Source organism: Manacus vitellinus, unplaced genomic scaffold, assembly GCF_001715985.3.
Source record: "Manacus vitellinus isolate BGI_N305 unplaced genomic scaffold, ASM171598v3 scaffold_0_pilon, whole genome shotgun sequence".
NCBI lineage: Eukaryota > Metazoa > Chordata > Aves > Passeriformes > Pipridae > Manacus > Manacus vitellinus.
In genome coordinates this window covers 49,468,566-49,483,728 of record NW_021938789.1, presented here as the reverse complement: position 1 = coordinate 49,483,728, position 15,163 = coordinate 49,468,566, and the positions used below count along the sequence as shown (strand labels likewise).

General features: G+C 44.7%; 2 protein-coding genes across 2 annotated transcripts in view; one reads left to right on the top strand and one right to left on the bottom strand.

Moving 5' to 3' along the window:
• LOC108642553 (serine/threonine-protein kinase PAK 1-like) overlaps positions 1-3,936 on the top strand; it is an 8,104-nt gene extending 4,168 nt beyond the window's left edge. Inside the window, exons 3-7 of the mRNA XM_029959563.1 lie at positions 75-187; positions 745-862; positions 1,678-1,777; positions 2,073-2,878; positions 3,587-3,936. Coding sequence (XP_029815423.1) covers positions 75-187; positions 745-862; positions 1,678-1,777; positions 2,073-2,335 — 594 coding nt within the window. The 3' untranslated portion in view covers positions 2,336-2,878; positions 3,587-3,936. The remainder of the gene's footprint in view (positions 1-74; positions 188-744; positions 863-1,677; positions 1,778-2,072; positions 2,879-3,586) is intronic.
• A 2,920-nt stretch (positions 3,937-6,856) lies between these two features.
• On the bottom strand, positions 6,857-14,597 carry NOA1 (nitric oxide associated 1). Its single transcript, XM_029959559.1, has 7 exons — positions 14,517-14,597; positions 14,031-14,235; positions 12,953-13,149; positions 11,473-11,604; positions 10,161-10,277; positions 9,233-9,350; positions 6,857-8,664 (listed from the first exon to the last, which is right to left on the bottom strand). The coding sequence occupies exons 1-7, from the start codon at positions 14,595-14,597 to the stop codon at positions 8,459-8,461; spliced, it is 1,056 nt and encodes a 351-aa protein (XP_029815419.1). The 3' UTR covers positions 6,857-8,458.
• Positions 14,598-15,163: the final 566 nt, after the last annotated feature.

Sequence of the window (15,163 nt, the reverse complement as noted above, 5' to 3'; positions counted from 1 at the left end):
AGTTGCAAAATCAAATTTTGGTCTGATCTTGTGCAAGAGACTTCCCAAGTTAATGGTTTTCAATGTCATTTTAGGTGGCCATAAAGCAAGTGTGTCTCCAAAAACAGCTCAAAAAGGAACAAATTGTCGATGAGCTCCTTGTCATGAGGGACAACAAGCATCCAAATATTGTTAACTATTTAGACAGGCAAGTAGTTTGGGTATGATCATGTGACTGTTCCTTTACAGACTGCAAGCCAAAGGTTAAAAGAACCCCCTTTGGTCTCTGGCAGAGAAGTCAGCTTTCTAGTATTATTTTTTATCTATTCCTATACAATGTATGGGAGGAGAGTGCATTTTGTCTGCATTCATCTTTTCTGGCATGCATTGTTTCAAGTCATCCCTATCTTCCTAAAACAACAGCCTGGAAGTTCATTACTACCAGGTTGGTTTTGCTGTTTGTTTGGGGAGTCTTTTTAAGTTGATCATATTTTCTGTCTCTTATGACAACTGCTGATTAATCGTCATAGAAATTATTTCCCTGCATTTTTCACTCCCTTGCCATCTGAGACATCTCAGTTTTCATGGATGTGCCTTTCTCACTTAGACTACACAGGTTCCAAGGAGTGTATAGCCTAGGAGGAATGTCTCTGCATTTTATTCCGTGTTCATTCCCGACTCTTCCAAGAACAGAAATCAACTTCAGTATTTAGGTAGGGTAATTTAGCTATGCCCATTCTCCATGCCATTGTTTTCTTCTTTCAGCTACCTGGTTAGAGATAAACTGTGGATAGTGATGGAATACCTAGACGGAGGCTCCTTAAGCGATGTTGTTAAGGAAATAAGCATGAGTGAAGGAATGATGGCAGCTGTCTCTCGAGAGGTAAGGGATGCCACTGGGGCTTCCATTGTTTGGGCAGGCTGGGACTTCTAAACAAGCAGCAAGAACAGGAGTGATTTCATGGTTAGAGCTTTGTTTCCGTGTTGCTTTTCCAATACGGAGAAGAAAGAGCATCTTCAGTGAATGGCCTGCCAGTACAACACTTGCTGTACCCTCTCTCTTTTTTCTTATTTTATTTACTATTCGCAACTTTGCCAAATCATTTGCCTGGAGCCTGTCTCTACTGCATTCCCTGCCTGTAAGTGCAAACATGCTGGTGGCAGAATTTTATACTAACAGCAGAGAAAAACAGAAACTCATTTGTCACAGTCCTCAGCTGAAAGGCAGAGCATTCCACCCAAAACAGTGTTTGCATCTGCAAAATTACTAAAATGCTACTTCCAAGTCTGCTCTTCCAGCTAGCAATAAGATCTTGGTCCTGCAGCCTCGCACCCAAAAGCAATCCACTTGATCCCCTCAGGAGAGGGAGTTTCTCTGTTTTCGCAAACCATGATTTACCCTCTGCATGGAGAGAGCCCACGCACTGCAGCAGCAGTCATTTTGTCTGTGTCTGCAGGGGTGCAGCATGACAACACTTGCCATTTCTCTTTCCAAACCTCCAAAGGGAATGTGCCTTCCCTTAGAAAGTTAGGGGTTTACTAGTGCGGAGGCAGCAGCAAGCTCTTCCTCTTGACACCACCATGGTCTGCCAGTCCTCACCGTTCACCTAGAACTGAAAACTTTAAAGCCATTGCCCTTCTTGGCTGAGGAAATTGGGTCATTCATTTTTACTCTCCTGTTTCTTTTTTCTCTCTCAGTGCCTGCAAGCACTGGCCTTCCTCCATTGCCACCAAGTGATCCACAGGGATCTCAAAGGCGATAACATTCTTCTTGGAATGGACGGATCCGTCAAGTTGGGTAGGTGTTCTTGCTCAGCCGTGCTGTTCCTGGGATGCGGCACGTGGGGCTGCTGGAGACTGCCTGCCAGTTCCCAAAAAGCAGTGCCTCTGAGAGTGCAGGGAGCACTGCTACAAGCTGAGAGCACACTTGCAACGTGCAGAGAGGAACAAGGTGTCCTTGGCTACAGCCCTGAGGAAACAGAGCATGGCCGCTTTTCCTGCTGGGTTCAGCCTCCTCAGGCTTCTAGTGGGCAATTCTTGCACTTGGCTTCATGATTCAGGCTGGCTTTCATGATACTGGCTTTTGTCCTCAGCTGATTTTGGTCTCGCTGCTCGCATCACACCTGAGCAGAGCAAACGAAGCTCAGTCGTCGGCACAGCTCACTGGATGGCCCCCGAATATCTAACTAAAGAAGAATACGGACCCAAAGTGGATATTTGGGCACTGGGCATCACAGTGATAGAAATGCTGGAAGGAGAACCTCCTTATTTTTGGGAGCTTCCTCACAGGGTAAGGTGCAAATACTACCAGATAACCACTGTCCTTCTCATCTGTCCCATGTTTTGCCTCCATTGAGAAAAATACCGTTCCCACCAGATTGAACTAGTTCAACCAAGGCCAAGGCAACAAAAAAAAGGCCCCAGAGCACATCCACATCCTCTATAGCTTTAGTTGCATCACTCTTGAAAATAACCTGTAAAGCCTGTAAAGTCCATCCTCAGAGAAGCAAAAGGGGCTTTTGCTGATGGAGTTCCTCCTCACTTGGTCAGCCAATGAAATCAGCTGTCAAGGCAAGATCATTTGGATGTTGGAAGACCTGTGGCTGCACTGGGGCCTTTTTCTTGGTATCGAAAAATCATTTTGAACCCTCTGCCCGGGAAGAAACTGCCACTGGAGGATGGAGCGTCAAAAATGGGGTCTGTGGGAGCAGTTAGGGAGATGAAAGAAAGAGGTAAAGTCCCGTGTTTCCTTTTCCTCCAGGCCATGCAGCTCATCATTTCAAAGGGGATACCGGAGCTGCAAAGCCGCGAGAAACTGTCCCCTGCATTGCAGGACTTTCTGAACTGCTGCTTGCAGGCAGACGAGGACAGTCGATGGTCTGCTGAGAAACTTCTGCAGGTAAAATGCAAAGTGGCTGCCAGTCACACAACTGTCCCATGCATCGGTGTTCTCGTCTGCTAAACTCCAAGGCATCAGGTGCCCCCGCCTCGTATTAATCCCCAGAAGTTCTCTGTCCTCTGATCATTTTGGTGGCCCTGATTTGGATCTAAGGGAGCCTGTTCAGTTTTGTCTGGTTCCTAATGCCAGGAACGGAGCCCTGAAATGGTGCTGGTGGTAGAGGAACCCAATAAAATCAGTGCCTGCCAAGTGGTCTGAGAACTTGGCTGTGGGAAGGACGGGGCTGGGGGGAGCTCTCCGTGAGCCCAAATCCTACTGGGATAAACATTTCTTGGTGACCTTGAGTTTCCTGAGGAGCAGCTTATGCTCCTCATCTTTTCTGACGACTAGAATAGCCCATGTCTTTAGGAAAGAAGAACCTAAGTAAGTATTTTGAGTTTCCTGAAAGGACCAAAGCCCTGGGACAGCAAGCAGCATTCCCACAGCCCTGGCAGGGCAAATATTCCACTGAGCTTGAGAAAGGGGTTAATAGGATCATGGGCAACATCTGCCTGTCATAACAAGGTCCTGGACATGAAGACAGAGGTGCGGATGGTCCCCTCAGTCCTGTTTCTGCACATTTCTGGTAACCCAAGGAATACTGCTTGAGCTCGTGAGGAACTGAGTTTGGAAAGTAATGGTTCATTTCTTTTCTTTTCCTTTGGGCAGCATCCATTTTTACTCTCAGCCTTGCCCCTCTCCGGCCTGACGACTGTGATCAATGCAGCAAACCAGCTGTGGGAGGCCAGAAGACAGAGGAAGGGTTTTGGCATGCCTTCCTCCAGTTCCATCGATGGGTGGAACTCAGAACAAAACTGAAGGAGCCTCATCCCCAGTGTATACCCTGGGGGAGTCACACAGAGGAGGGGGCGCTTAGGAGTCGATTAGGGCACAGGGCATCACCACCAGCAGGTGGTGAGCAACTGCATTGTACATTGCTTGTTTTGCTTGGGTTTCATCTCTTTCTTCGTTTTACTACTGTTACAATTAGGATTTGCATTAGTATTACTATTAGTGTTTGTATTAGTATTAGTATTAGTGTTAGTATTACTATTTGTATTCATATTGGATTTTACTCTGTTTCAATTATTAAACTGTTCTTATCTCAACATACGAGTTCTACTTCTGATTTTCCTCCCTGTTCCACTGGGGATGGGGATGGGGATGGGGGGGAGCAAGCGGCTGTGTGGTGCTTACTTACCAGCCCAGCTGGTAACTTAAACCACAACACTTCACCAGCACATGATTCTTCAATGAGTCCAACTACTCTGTCACCTTTTCTTCAAATGAGATTTACAATCTTGGTATCATAAAAATCACCATCAACACACCTGTGATTCATGTAATTCAGTATCCTCTCTTTCAGTTAGACATGTTAGACATAGCAGAGAGTTCAGAATAAGGTCCAGAAGTCTTTAAACACACATGATATATGTGCAGATAAAGGAAACATCTTCATTGTCTAGGTAATCAAAGCCAATTTATGCCATAAATTCTAAGGGGTTAGAATATTTTTTTAGTTTTCCTGAATGAAAACGTAGATGTTTTCCACCCACAAAACTTGTTTTCTTTCCCAACGTTCTTTACCCTGGTCTCTCAAAGGCTTGTGTTTCCATGGTTATGCACACACTGCACTGAGAAGTCCACTTACTATTTTTAAACTTGGTCCTTCTTAATTTCACTGTGGCCTCTAGCTGAAAACATGAAAGAGGTTAGAATAAATACTGGCATTCCATCCATGCTTTATTATTTAATCTATATACTTACCTCAACATTGAGTAGTACTGACTGCTGCGTGGTCAGTGGAATTTTTTTTTTCCGAGCCTTAGTAAGAAAAAAGACTGAGTAATAATTTTTTACTATGTAAATTTTTTTAAGTCTTTCTTGACTTTCATTGACCATTTCTTTTGCAAATTAGAGCTGATAGGCACTTTCACCAAGCCTGTCATGGAGTACCTAGTAATACAATATTATACAGGTACCTAGTGATACAATATTCTACTTCTGGATTTTCCATCCCATGTCCTAGCAACAGTATTGTTTTTTCCCAGTGTAGTCCTAAAGCTGGACTCACTCCACAAAGAAAACCACACCCTTTTTTGATGCTCCAGAGGCTGTAGACATGTGAATAAGTGCTACTTGACTGAAAAAACCAACCAACCAACCAACCAAAAAAAACCAGCCAAAACACTCATGCCCACTTCTGACACTGAACAGGGTCTTACACTTTCTGTGCATGAGTTTAGATCTTATTTTGAAGCTGAGTTCCTACAGCTGTTGTTTTCAGATTGGGACTGTGTCTCAATGATGCATTTCATTACCTTTTCATCAGTGGCACCTCCCAAGTAGGGGTTGATTCATCAATTACCAAGTGATCACATGGATTTTTTCTGGTTTTCTTTCTATTCATGAACATCAGTGAGATACACACACGAACTGAAACTACAGAAATTACATCATTCTGCCCACTGAAACAATTTACGCAATGTCAAAAGCAACAGTAGCTTTATTCCAGGACTAATTTCTAAACTCAGTATTGGCTTTTCTAACTGAAGACGATGTCAATCAGGACTATAACTATTATATGAAAACGTGAATTTATCTTGCAATCCTCTAAAAGACACACTTCCTGGAAAGAAAATACCTTCAAGTGTGATTCAGTTCCAAAAGAAGATTCACAGGTGGTAGACAAAAAGCTTTCCTAACTGGAAGAACTGTAAAGTTAGACTAGGCTCGCAGCCAAGATAGACACTTTCCATCTCAGGAATTACAATAAATAATAACATCTGTTACCTATGCAGCTACAGAAACAAAACTCACTCAGATCTGTTGCATCAAAAATTTATATGCCAAGCTTTAGGATCACTACCAAATACAATTGAGGTGTTTGATCACCCAGAAAGAGCCAGGATTGCTCCATAGATTAAAATACTAGAGTTTTTTTTAAAAGAGAACTTTACTGAAAGTAGTGTTATTACTATTTTTCTTCCAAAACATTAATTCTTCTTTTTTTGTGCAATATAAATGCATTATTACTAGTGATTTAAGCTATGGAAATGAAGAAGAAACAAGAGTTCCTCCATGCAGCCATAATTTCATTTTACAAAGTATAAGACAGGAGAGAAAAGAAGGAGCATCCTATCTTCTCCTACTACCTTCTTTGATGCTTTTTCTTTTCCCATTTTCTCCCTAGTACAACAGCAACTTCAACAGCAACATTAGCAAATGTTCTTTCAACCTTGGAGGTAGCATATCATCCACTGTTTAGTCAGTTCCCTAACTTCTTGTGTCAGGACACAACTAATCAGGATTTTACTCATTTTTAGCAGACCACATTGCTGTCTCATTTGTCTTCTCAACTAACCTCATTTGCCTACACTTTAATTCATTCTCTCTTTAGTATTGCAGCCTATTTCATATCCCATCTCCTCCAATCTCTCCCTAAACTCATCAAGGGGGACACCATTAGCATATCAAGACCTTAAGGAAGCACATTTTCTGTTGGTGCTTCCTGTCAGTAACAAGTGACCTTTGTTCCTGCTTTCAGTCTTTCTCCTATCTCTCCTTATGCCATACCACCCAAATTTTTAAGCCTTCCAAGTGCACAGTGTGGTGATCCCACCACTCAGTACTTTTCTGCGCAAAGAAGCTGCCTTTGGCACATCACTCCTCTAAATTTCAGTTGAATACCATTTTATTTAATTTTTCACTGACTTTTATTATTAGGGTGCTGAAAATACACCTTATTTCCTTTTTAAAGCATGCAGCCATAACCAAGTTGAACCACATACCCATGGCAAGTACAAAAGAGAAGACTTTTCCACTGGAGGCATTTGGGGACCTTCTCATCCTTCTCAAATGGTGGGGCCCAGCCCCTGACACCCCTGAAGCACCTGCACGGCCACCACCCACAGCTCTCTAAAATATCCAATGGCAGAGTCAGAGGAGGGAAAAGATCGTTTTATTCTGGACACCAGCTGGGGAGGCACAGGAGCCACAGCACTTCCAGCAGCAAACATGAAGCAGCATCTGGAACAACAGAGAAGTTGCGGTTCTGCAGAGGAGTCTGCAGAAAACCCACCACCACCTTCACCTGCACACATGCAGGTGAAGCCCAGACCAGCTGCCTTCTGAAAACACACTCAGCAGCCTTTCCCATCAGGCCTAAGCCTGCTCTTCCAGGCAGCCACCCCACCAGCATTTACTCGAGGCATGAGCCATCCAGAGACCGCTGAGCAGCCACACTTGGGTGGGACAGGAAGGCTGCAGCCAGCACGCCGAGACAGTGGACCTTTGCTGTCACCTCCTGCAGGAGCAGCTCCTCATCAGCTGTGCTAGGCAGGTTGGGCACCATACTCTTGTGGGAGTTGAGAACTTACTGAAGTGTACTGTAAGAAATTAAGGGCTTGTTAGCCACCATTCTGAGAAGTGTACTGTAAAAAATGTAAGGGTTTCTTGGCCAAGACCTTTTGAGTCTAACTCCTGGCCTGGTTGCCAGAGTTATGGTGATGGTACCATAAAGCACAGGAGCTCCCTGGCACAGGCCTGGTGTCTTTGTTCAGCCTGATGAGAATTTACAACATGTACTGTGTCCCTGATTGATGGGTTGTGACATCAGTAGTTTGGGTGGGTAAAACAGAACAGGGAAAAGTGAGAGTATTGGTAAGGAGAGATTAGAAAATACTCTTTTTTGCCTCTTCTTCAGCAAACTGGCTGGTTATGTCTCTCTCGCACTCTGCAGATTTAGCACAGGTATTATCGCGTTGGAGCTTTCATGTATTTGTCAAGATGCTCATGCCCACACAAGAGTGCTTTGTCAACTATTTGAAAAGGTTACAAAAGAATGTATTTGAAAAGTTTTATTTTACACCCTCAGTTTCAAAAACCTTTACACAATCTGCAGAAACCAAATCAAAGCAGTGAGTTGTAAGTTTCCTCTTCACGCACATCTGCAGACCTGTTTTTCATTGATTCACCTCTCCTGTGTCCAAAAGCAGGGCACTGCACATCCTCATCTGCCTCAGATTCTGAAGGAGTGAAAGGTCGATGTTGAATCAGTATCAGCCACTACAATGAGGAGAGTCACAACCATGACAGGGCATTCCCCGTTCTTTCCAATTCCCTCCACCTCGGTAACTGTGGAAACACTTTAAAGCCTCCAAGAACAAGGTGACAATTTCTGACCTGAAGGAGCGTGTCTGCAACAAGCTGTCTACTCTAGGAGCAGTGGAGCCAGCCCAGGTCAGGCAGGTGAGTTTCCATCCCGTATTTCAAGAGGGGACAGGTAAAGGGATTTGCTCATAGATACTGGTAGATCCCAGGGAGAAGCTGTTTCACCTCTCACAGCAAGGTACCAGCCACTCAGCTCATTCAAAATGGCTGCAGTTCAGCAACTGCATCAGGTATGAACTTATGGAGCTCCCCCTACACCTGCTTTCCAAAGCGTGTCTGCCTTTTAAAAGGAGTCCAAGGTCTTCTGAATATCAATAAGCAACAAGGTTCTCCAGAGGATCTTCTGCCTTGTTCAGATGACAAGAAGTGCTATCTGTTCCCCGTGGTTTTCAGGTTTTCCACAAGGGAGGGAGGCTTTTTGGTCCTGTAGGCAGCGGTGCCTGCGATCCGGGACCCTCGGATGGAACTGATGTAAGGCAAAAGGGGAGGCTCCCGCACCACCAACGCGGTGCCCTTGGGAGTATAAGCTCGGAGTAGCAATTCCTCTTCTGCATGAGCTGTCACTGCCACCCATCCTGCACAGCCAAAAGGAATACAGACAGTGAGACAAGTCCCCAGGATCAGAATGAGGGTTCTGACACAAACTACTGCCTCCCATAGTGGCTGAGAACCTGAGCTTACCTACGTGTGATTTCTTTGAGAAACCAAGCTCAAAGGTCATATCCAGCTCTTTCCGAATAGAAGGCAGCACCTAAAGCCACATCTTACTCGCCCTAGACATAGCTCTTTCCTGGTAAACTGAAGAAGGATGGTTGGAACTACCAAAAATGCAATAAAGCTTTCCTATCAATGGCCCTGGACAGCCAACAGTGTCACAGCCATTCCTAATGCTGTGGAACCTGTATGGCAGCCAGAACATAAAGCACTCCATTGTAGCTGTCCTGTACAAACATGGCTGTCAATCTCCATTCCTGGAGGTTGCCAAGCCTCAGCTGGACAAAGCCATGGCTGCTGTGATTTTGTGTTGTTGACAGTCCTGCTCTGAGCAGGAAATATAGCTTCACCTCTTCAGAGGTCTCTTCCCATCAATGTTTCTAGGATGTAGACTCTGCAAAGCAAACTAATGAAGAAATATTAAATTACCTGCAGAGGAAAGCTTGATATCTGCAACTGCCTCAGTGGTACCAATTCCTTTCAGTGTAATGTCCTGAGGGACAAGTGGGGGGAACTCTTTCATTCGCTCTTCCCCACCCATGGGAACCTAACATCAAAATACGGAGAAAAGATTTCATACTCAAGAAATCCTTCAGCACTCCTACCTTAAACTGGCAAGCAAGGCACAAGAGGGAATAAACATATGAGACATTTGTTAGCCAATTAAGAGCTGGCTTCAATAATCTACAGGAGCTATTTCAGGTTTGCCAGAACAGAATCAGGATCACATTCAGAGGAACCGCGTGGGAGGTGAGCAAAGATGGAGCGCCCACTGCAGGACACAGCTGGTGGCTCAGGCCAGCCACCTTGATGTGAGTGACAGCACTTGTTCTCCATGTGCACAAGAATGGGAATGCCAGGACAGGGACAGTTCACCCCATCTCCCAACAATCTGCAAGTGCTACACAGTACGTTGTCATACCAAGGAAGAAGTCAGACCACCGAAAGATGAAGAGGTGTGCAGAGGATCCAGCAGGGAAAGAATAAGAAAGGTACATTTTTCAACTGCAATCTGTGCTGAAACCCCAGTCTGAAGGTTTGCCATGGAAAATATCCCTATTGCTGCCTGCACTTAAAGCCAGTTCAAGAAGAGCCAAGTATCAGAGAGCAGACCACTGCACATCTTATCAGCCTGAATGCCAGAAACAGAAGCTCTCCTGAAAACACACCATCTCAAGTGCTCTCTCCTATCACACCTGCAGCCACGCAGTCTTTGCAAGTGCAGTGCTCCACACTGCACGTTTCCATTGCAGAAGTCCCAAACTCCTGATATGTGTGGATTTTCCCTGTCAGTTGTGCCCCAGACAGGACAGCTGCTTGCCTGCAGCCAAGAGCCCCCCACAGCATCTCCTCTCACCTTTAGTAACTCTCGGCCAGCGTGCTTCTCGTAGATGGCATCTGCGTTACTCAGGGTAGTGACGTGGACTGGCAACAGGTTAGAAGCCACGACAGAAAACCAGGCAGACTTTTCTCCCTGAAATAAATAAGCATCATGGCTGGGCTTCGCGAACGAAGATTTGGGGAGGGCTCTACCCACATTTGCTACAAGCGCGCTGGTGGCTAAAGAGGACAATACGAGATAGACAAGACCGGTTACAAAAGGCACAGCAGAAAGACTCCTAAGGTGGTAGAAATAAATAACAAGAGGATGTTAATTATGGTAACAGAAAAGCAGTCCTGAATTTCTCTCTCCTGCCCCGTTTCTTTCCTGCGTGTTAAAAACCTGTTTGCCTGATGTCCCCTCCCTGTCCGAGGGGTCCTTGCCTCTGCCACTGTGGAGCAGCCAGGGTTTATATCAACTGGGGAGTTGAGCTTTCAGGACAGAAGCACCCACAGCTTCACCATCCTGCCTCAAAGCACGCCCAATGCCCCATCTCCCACCATCACAGCTGCTCAGCTCAGGCAAATCATCCCAGAGAGATCTTTGCCTCTGAGCAGGGCATTACTATCTGTCCTGCCAAGCTGGTTTTTGGAACAGGGCTCTGGATTTTCACCTTAATTATGATGGAGCTATCCTGCCATACCAGTACATTATTACTTACAGAATCCTGCTCCCTCCACCTTTCTGGTTTTCTTTCAGCAGGTCAAGAATGTCCTTAGCAAAGTACCAATTCAACATTTCTATGGTGATCTTGGAAAGCTCACTGAAACACAGGAATAGCCATACACACCCCCAGAACAGGGCAAACTACTGAGAAAAGGTTCTAGCACTTATGATAACGCCTATGTAGAAGAAATATCATTGGAGGTCAGCTCCACACAGTTCAGTAAAGGTGTATGGTAGGGGATTTATAATAAATGGAAGAAATTATTGGCAGTGGGGATACACAGTACCTTTTAAAAATATCTTCATAGAAACTAAAATACATATGCAATTAATTACTTCCTCAGGCAAATTCTTCAGAAGTCTGTGTCAGGAAAGAAAAATGTCCATGCTTTTCTCTCCTGGTAGCCAGCTTTCACAAAACACAGAAATGAGGAAACCCGCTTATTTTCCCAGTTAATTCTGGCATTCCCAAGGCATTCTGATCTTATGCACTGATTTATTAACAGAGTCATCATCTCAAAGCAGCAAAAAAGGGTCTGGGAAAGTTACCCAAAAAGCCTTTCATGTCTAGTACTACAGTAAGAAATGAAGCAGCTGCTCCCAAAATCCTTTCTTCCCTTACCTGTAAGTAGTCTATACGTCCCAAGGCTGCTAAAAACAAGGTCGTTCCTGGCTTGAGAATGAAGGTCCGTGGAACAATGGCAACTGTTGGCAAAACCAGCTTTACTTCTTTCTCTGTTAGGAGATTCAAAACCTGCAAAATAAATTGTACTGCCACAATTCATTCCAGATGTTTCAATGGGGACAATGAAATTAGTTTTGGCACTATATTGATAGAGGAAAAGGACCAAGTAAAGCAGTGTAAAGAACGTCTGACAGAACAGTTCAATTCTTCCACATAGTAAGTGAGAAATAGAAGAGGTAAGGCTATCACCATTCTCCATGGCAATGCAGGGTCCATGTCAAAATGTAACAGCTGTAAGCAGCCTGCTGGGCATGAATGTGAGAATCCAGGGTTTGGCTGAAACAAGGTTACCCAAGATTTACTGTGTTTTAGCACAACTGCAGTCATGTGCAGAACTGGAGACCACCTTCAGCTATGACATTTGAGTAACCCCACTTAGATAGTGACACAAAGTGCCAAATCAATACTACTAGCAAAGCTAATCTCAAAGTATCTCACTAGAGAAAAAGTCCTGGATCACAGTGTGGAACGACTCAAACTGCAGGATGACCAGCCTAACTCACAGCATGGATCTGTACCCTGAGCACAGTGAAACAAGCTTTCCCATCTGTGAGGGTTCCCAAATGCTCCTGCTGCCCTGTCTTCCTCTCCTCCTCCTTTCTTTCCATCTCCTGGCTCACCTAGAGAGCTAAGTGCCACTGTAGAGTAAATTATGGTCTGGCACACAGCAGTCAAAAATCAGTAATTTTCTAGTCTTCATGAAAGCAGTACAGTTCTAGCACTTTGTTATCTTCAGAACTTTTCCATCTCCCTGTACTTTTTAATCTTCCCCAAAAGATGACCTGCAGCCCTGCATGGGCATCAAAGCAATCAAAAATCCAAAACTGTTTTGGACATGTGCACTCTATCAGCACTGACTTCAGTAGAGCCATTGCTCTACTGAAACGCTGATGTAAGCCAGACCTACTGGAGCCATTAACAGGAACAACATAGATTCTGTTAGCTTCAGGAGAATGCTTTCTCTAAGATTTGGTTCAGTCATACAACTCTGGTTATCATCCCAAGCTCCATCTTTTCAGTAGACTGGAAGAGCTCAAAAAATGCCAGCTTCATTGGATGATGCTGGTATAAACTTGCTTAGAGTGCTCTTGCTCATTTCCCCTCATTCAGAGATTACAGAAGATTGATGACACAGTCCTACAGCTCTTTGCAAAGCTGGCAGTATATACAATTCAGAAACGCAACATTACCACATGAAACCTTCTCAAGTAAGTGCAAACCATATCTTAACACAATTCCCAAACCAAAAGAATCCTAATCCCAGGACTGCAGCATAAATACTCTTCCACAGGCACAGCTAAAGAAGAACAGTCCTACCGAACCCTGTCATCCCGAAACAGCACCACAGAGTACCTACACAGTCTTCCTTTACAATTCCTGGAGTGTCGAAACACCACCGAGCATCCTTCACTTCATTGTGTGTGAACTCCTCCCTTTTCTCACGCTTCTTAGGGGAATGTTTGGGATCTTCATCCATGCTGTAGGAGAGCATGTCAGGATCAAATTCAACCACAGGGCTAGCTTTCTGCCGTTGAAATGTTCTTCCAACTCTTCCTGGATTAAAATGAAAGGTTTCCTGGTAATTATATTTATTAACTTGGCTTTCCCTCAATTGAACATCTGCCCCTTTCCTGGCTTAAAAGATGCATATCAGTAACATAAAGGTGATAAAGACACTATGTGACTAGAAATTTGTGCATTCAGAAGCCAAAATGATAAGAAATCCTTTCTATAATTCTTGTCTAGGATTCCTCAAGCCCCAAAATCTCAGCAGGGACCAGATCACAGACACTCCATTATTTCCGATTAACGGTAAAGCAAGCTGCCTTCTTTTTTCAGTGCCTCAGACTTCCAAACACAAAATTATTGCAAAAACAGAGCTATCTTCTGTAAACTCCCTCTTTTGGGCACATACTGAAGTGATGTAGAACCACCATGTCCTGCACCCCAAAACGTGACTATTTAAAAATTAAACTTGTTTTCTTCCTTTAGGAATGAGAGATGGCCCATAGTGCGATGTCCTTGTAAACTACTAAGTTGTCGGAATTTGCCAGCTCAGTTCATTGCATTGCAATGAGTGCATTGCACAGAGGAAACTTCTGCAAGGCTACTACAGCAGTTAACAAGTAAGTACCCAAATGAAGTGCTAATGATGCTGCTTTATGGAGGAGATACAGGTCTTGCTCCCATTACTCTAGGAGCAAACAGCAGCCAAAATAAATTAAAAGCAAGCTTGGAAATTTTTAACTACTTCTACAGATAACATGTTCTTCCAGTAATTAAACAGAAATGAGTTCTTATCAGTGTGGGAAGGAATTACTTGCAAACAGCTGGATTCTACAGCAAACTAAGGAGTTAACAATCCTTTGTGTAATGCAATATTACACAAAGAGTGTAATATTGAGTGGCAATACTGTTACTCAGGCAATACTCACCCACTAGGTAGCCTTGCTTTTTAAGGTGATTAAGGTGCTTTTTTTCTTCACTGCTTAACTCATCTTCTGTTTTTGTTGCCTCCTCTTTCAGCCTCTCCTGCCTTCGGAATATTCTGTCACACGTAGGATTAATAATAGGAAATTTCAACAGGTTCAGGGTTGTTCCTGGAAAAAAAAACCCAGAAGGTACCTTTGGGTCTCTTGACTAACTGGTACATTTAAGCTCTGACGAACAAGAAAAAAAAATTGCTTCTCCAACTTTTTGGTGAAACACAGGAACACAAAGTCAGAGGTTGAACTACAGCTGCTCCCATAAACTACCAGCTTCTAAAGTCAGGGCAGCAAAAAGGAGCCATCCACCGGCTTGAGACCTGCTCTCACCTTTAGTTTGGTGAAGGATCTCAAAGCCAAGTGGTGCTAAGACTGACAATACATCTCAGGTAAGTCTCACCTCCAGGCAGCTTGGTTTGGCCTATAGATGCTCACCAGTCCACCCCCTGGATTCTCTGAACTGGAGGACACCCCTAACTGATAGGAACAGGACAAGGCGTGTGGATCAGGCACCATCCCCACTGGCAAGGGAGCATGCAGGCCAGCTCTGGTTTACTGGGCCCCTTAGTGCTCCAGGATGTGCAGCACTCTCAGCACATGCCTCCCGCACCTGCTGCCCCAAGGAATGACAGAATCAACGAGGTTGGACAAAACCTCTGAGATTATCAAGTCCAATCTATGACTGAAAACCAACAAGTAACTAGTCCGTGGCTCTGAGTGCCACGTCCAGTCTTTCCTTGAACACCTCCAGGAACGGTGCCTCCACCACCACCCTGCGCAGCCCATTCTAATGTCTAATCACCCCTTCTGTGAAGAAATTCGTCCTGATGTCCAACCTAAACCTCCCCTGGCACAGCTTAATACTATGTCCTCTTGTCCCGTCACTGCTTGCCTGGGAGAAGAGACCAAGCCCCACCTGCCTACAACCTCTGTTCAGGTAGTTGTAGAGAGCGAGAAGGTCTCCCCCAAGCCTCCTCTTCTCCAAGTTAAGCAGCCCCAGCTCCCTCAGCCACTTCCCAGAGGTGACAATCTAAAGCACGGTGCAGCTCAGGAGCTCGCTGCCCACCACAGGGGTGCTCGGG

What these genes read in the sequence shown, in the direction of transcription:
- NOA1 (XM_029959559.1), bottom strand. Translation starts at nt 14,597, where the DNA reads ATGGTGCCTGATCCACACGCCTTGTCCTGTTCCTATCAGTTAGGGGTG. An exon ending in AGAATCCAGGGGGTGGACTG is followed by an intron (nt 14,236 to 14,516) that starts GTGAGCATCTAT and finishes TGTACCAGTTAG; the next exon opens with TCAAGAGACCCAAAGGTACC. An exon ending in GACGTATAGACTACTTACAG is followed by an intron (nt 10,278 to 11,472) that starts GTAAGGGAAGAA and finishes TATTTATTTCAG; the next exon opens with GGAGAAAAGTCTGCCTGGTT.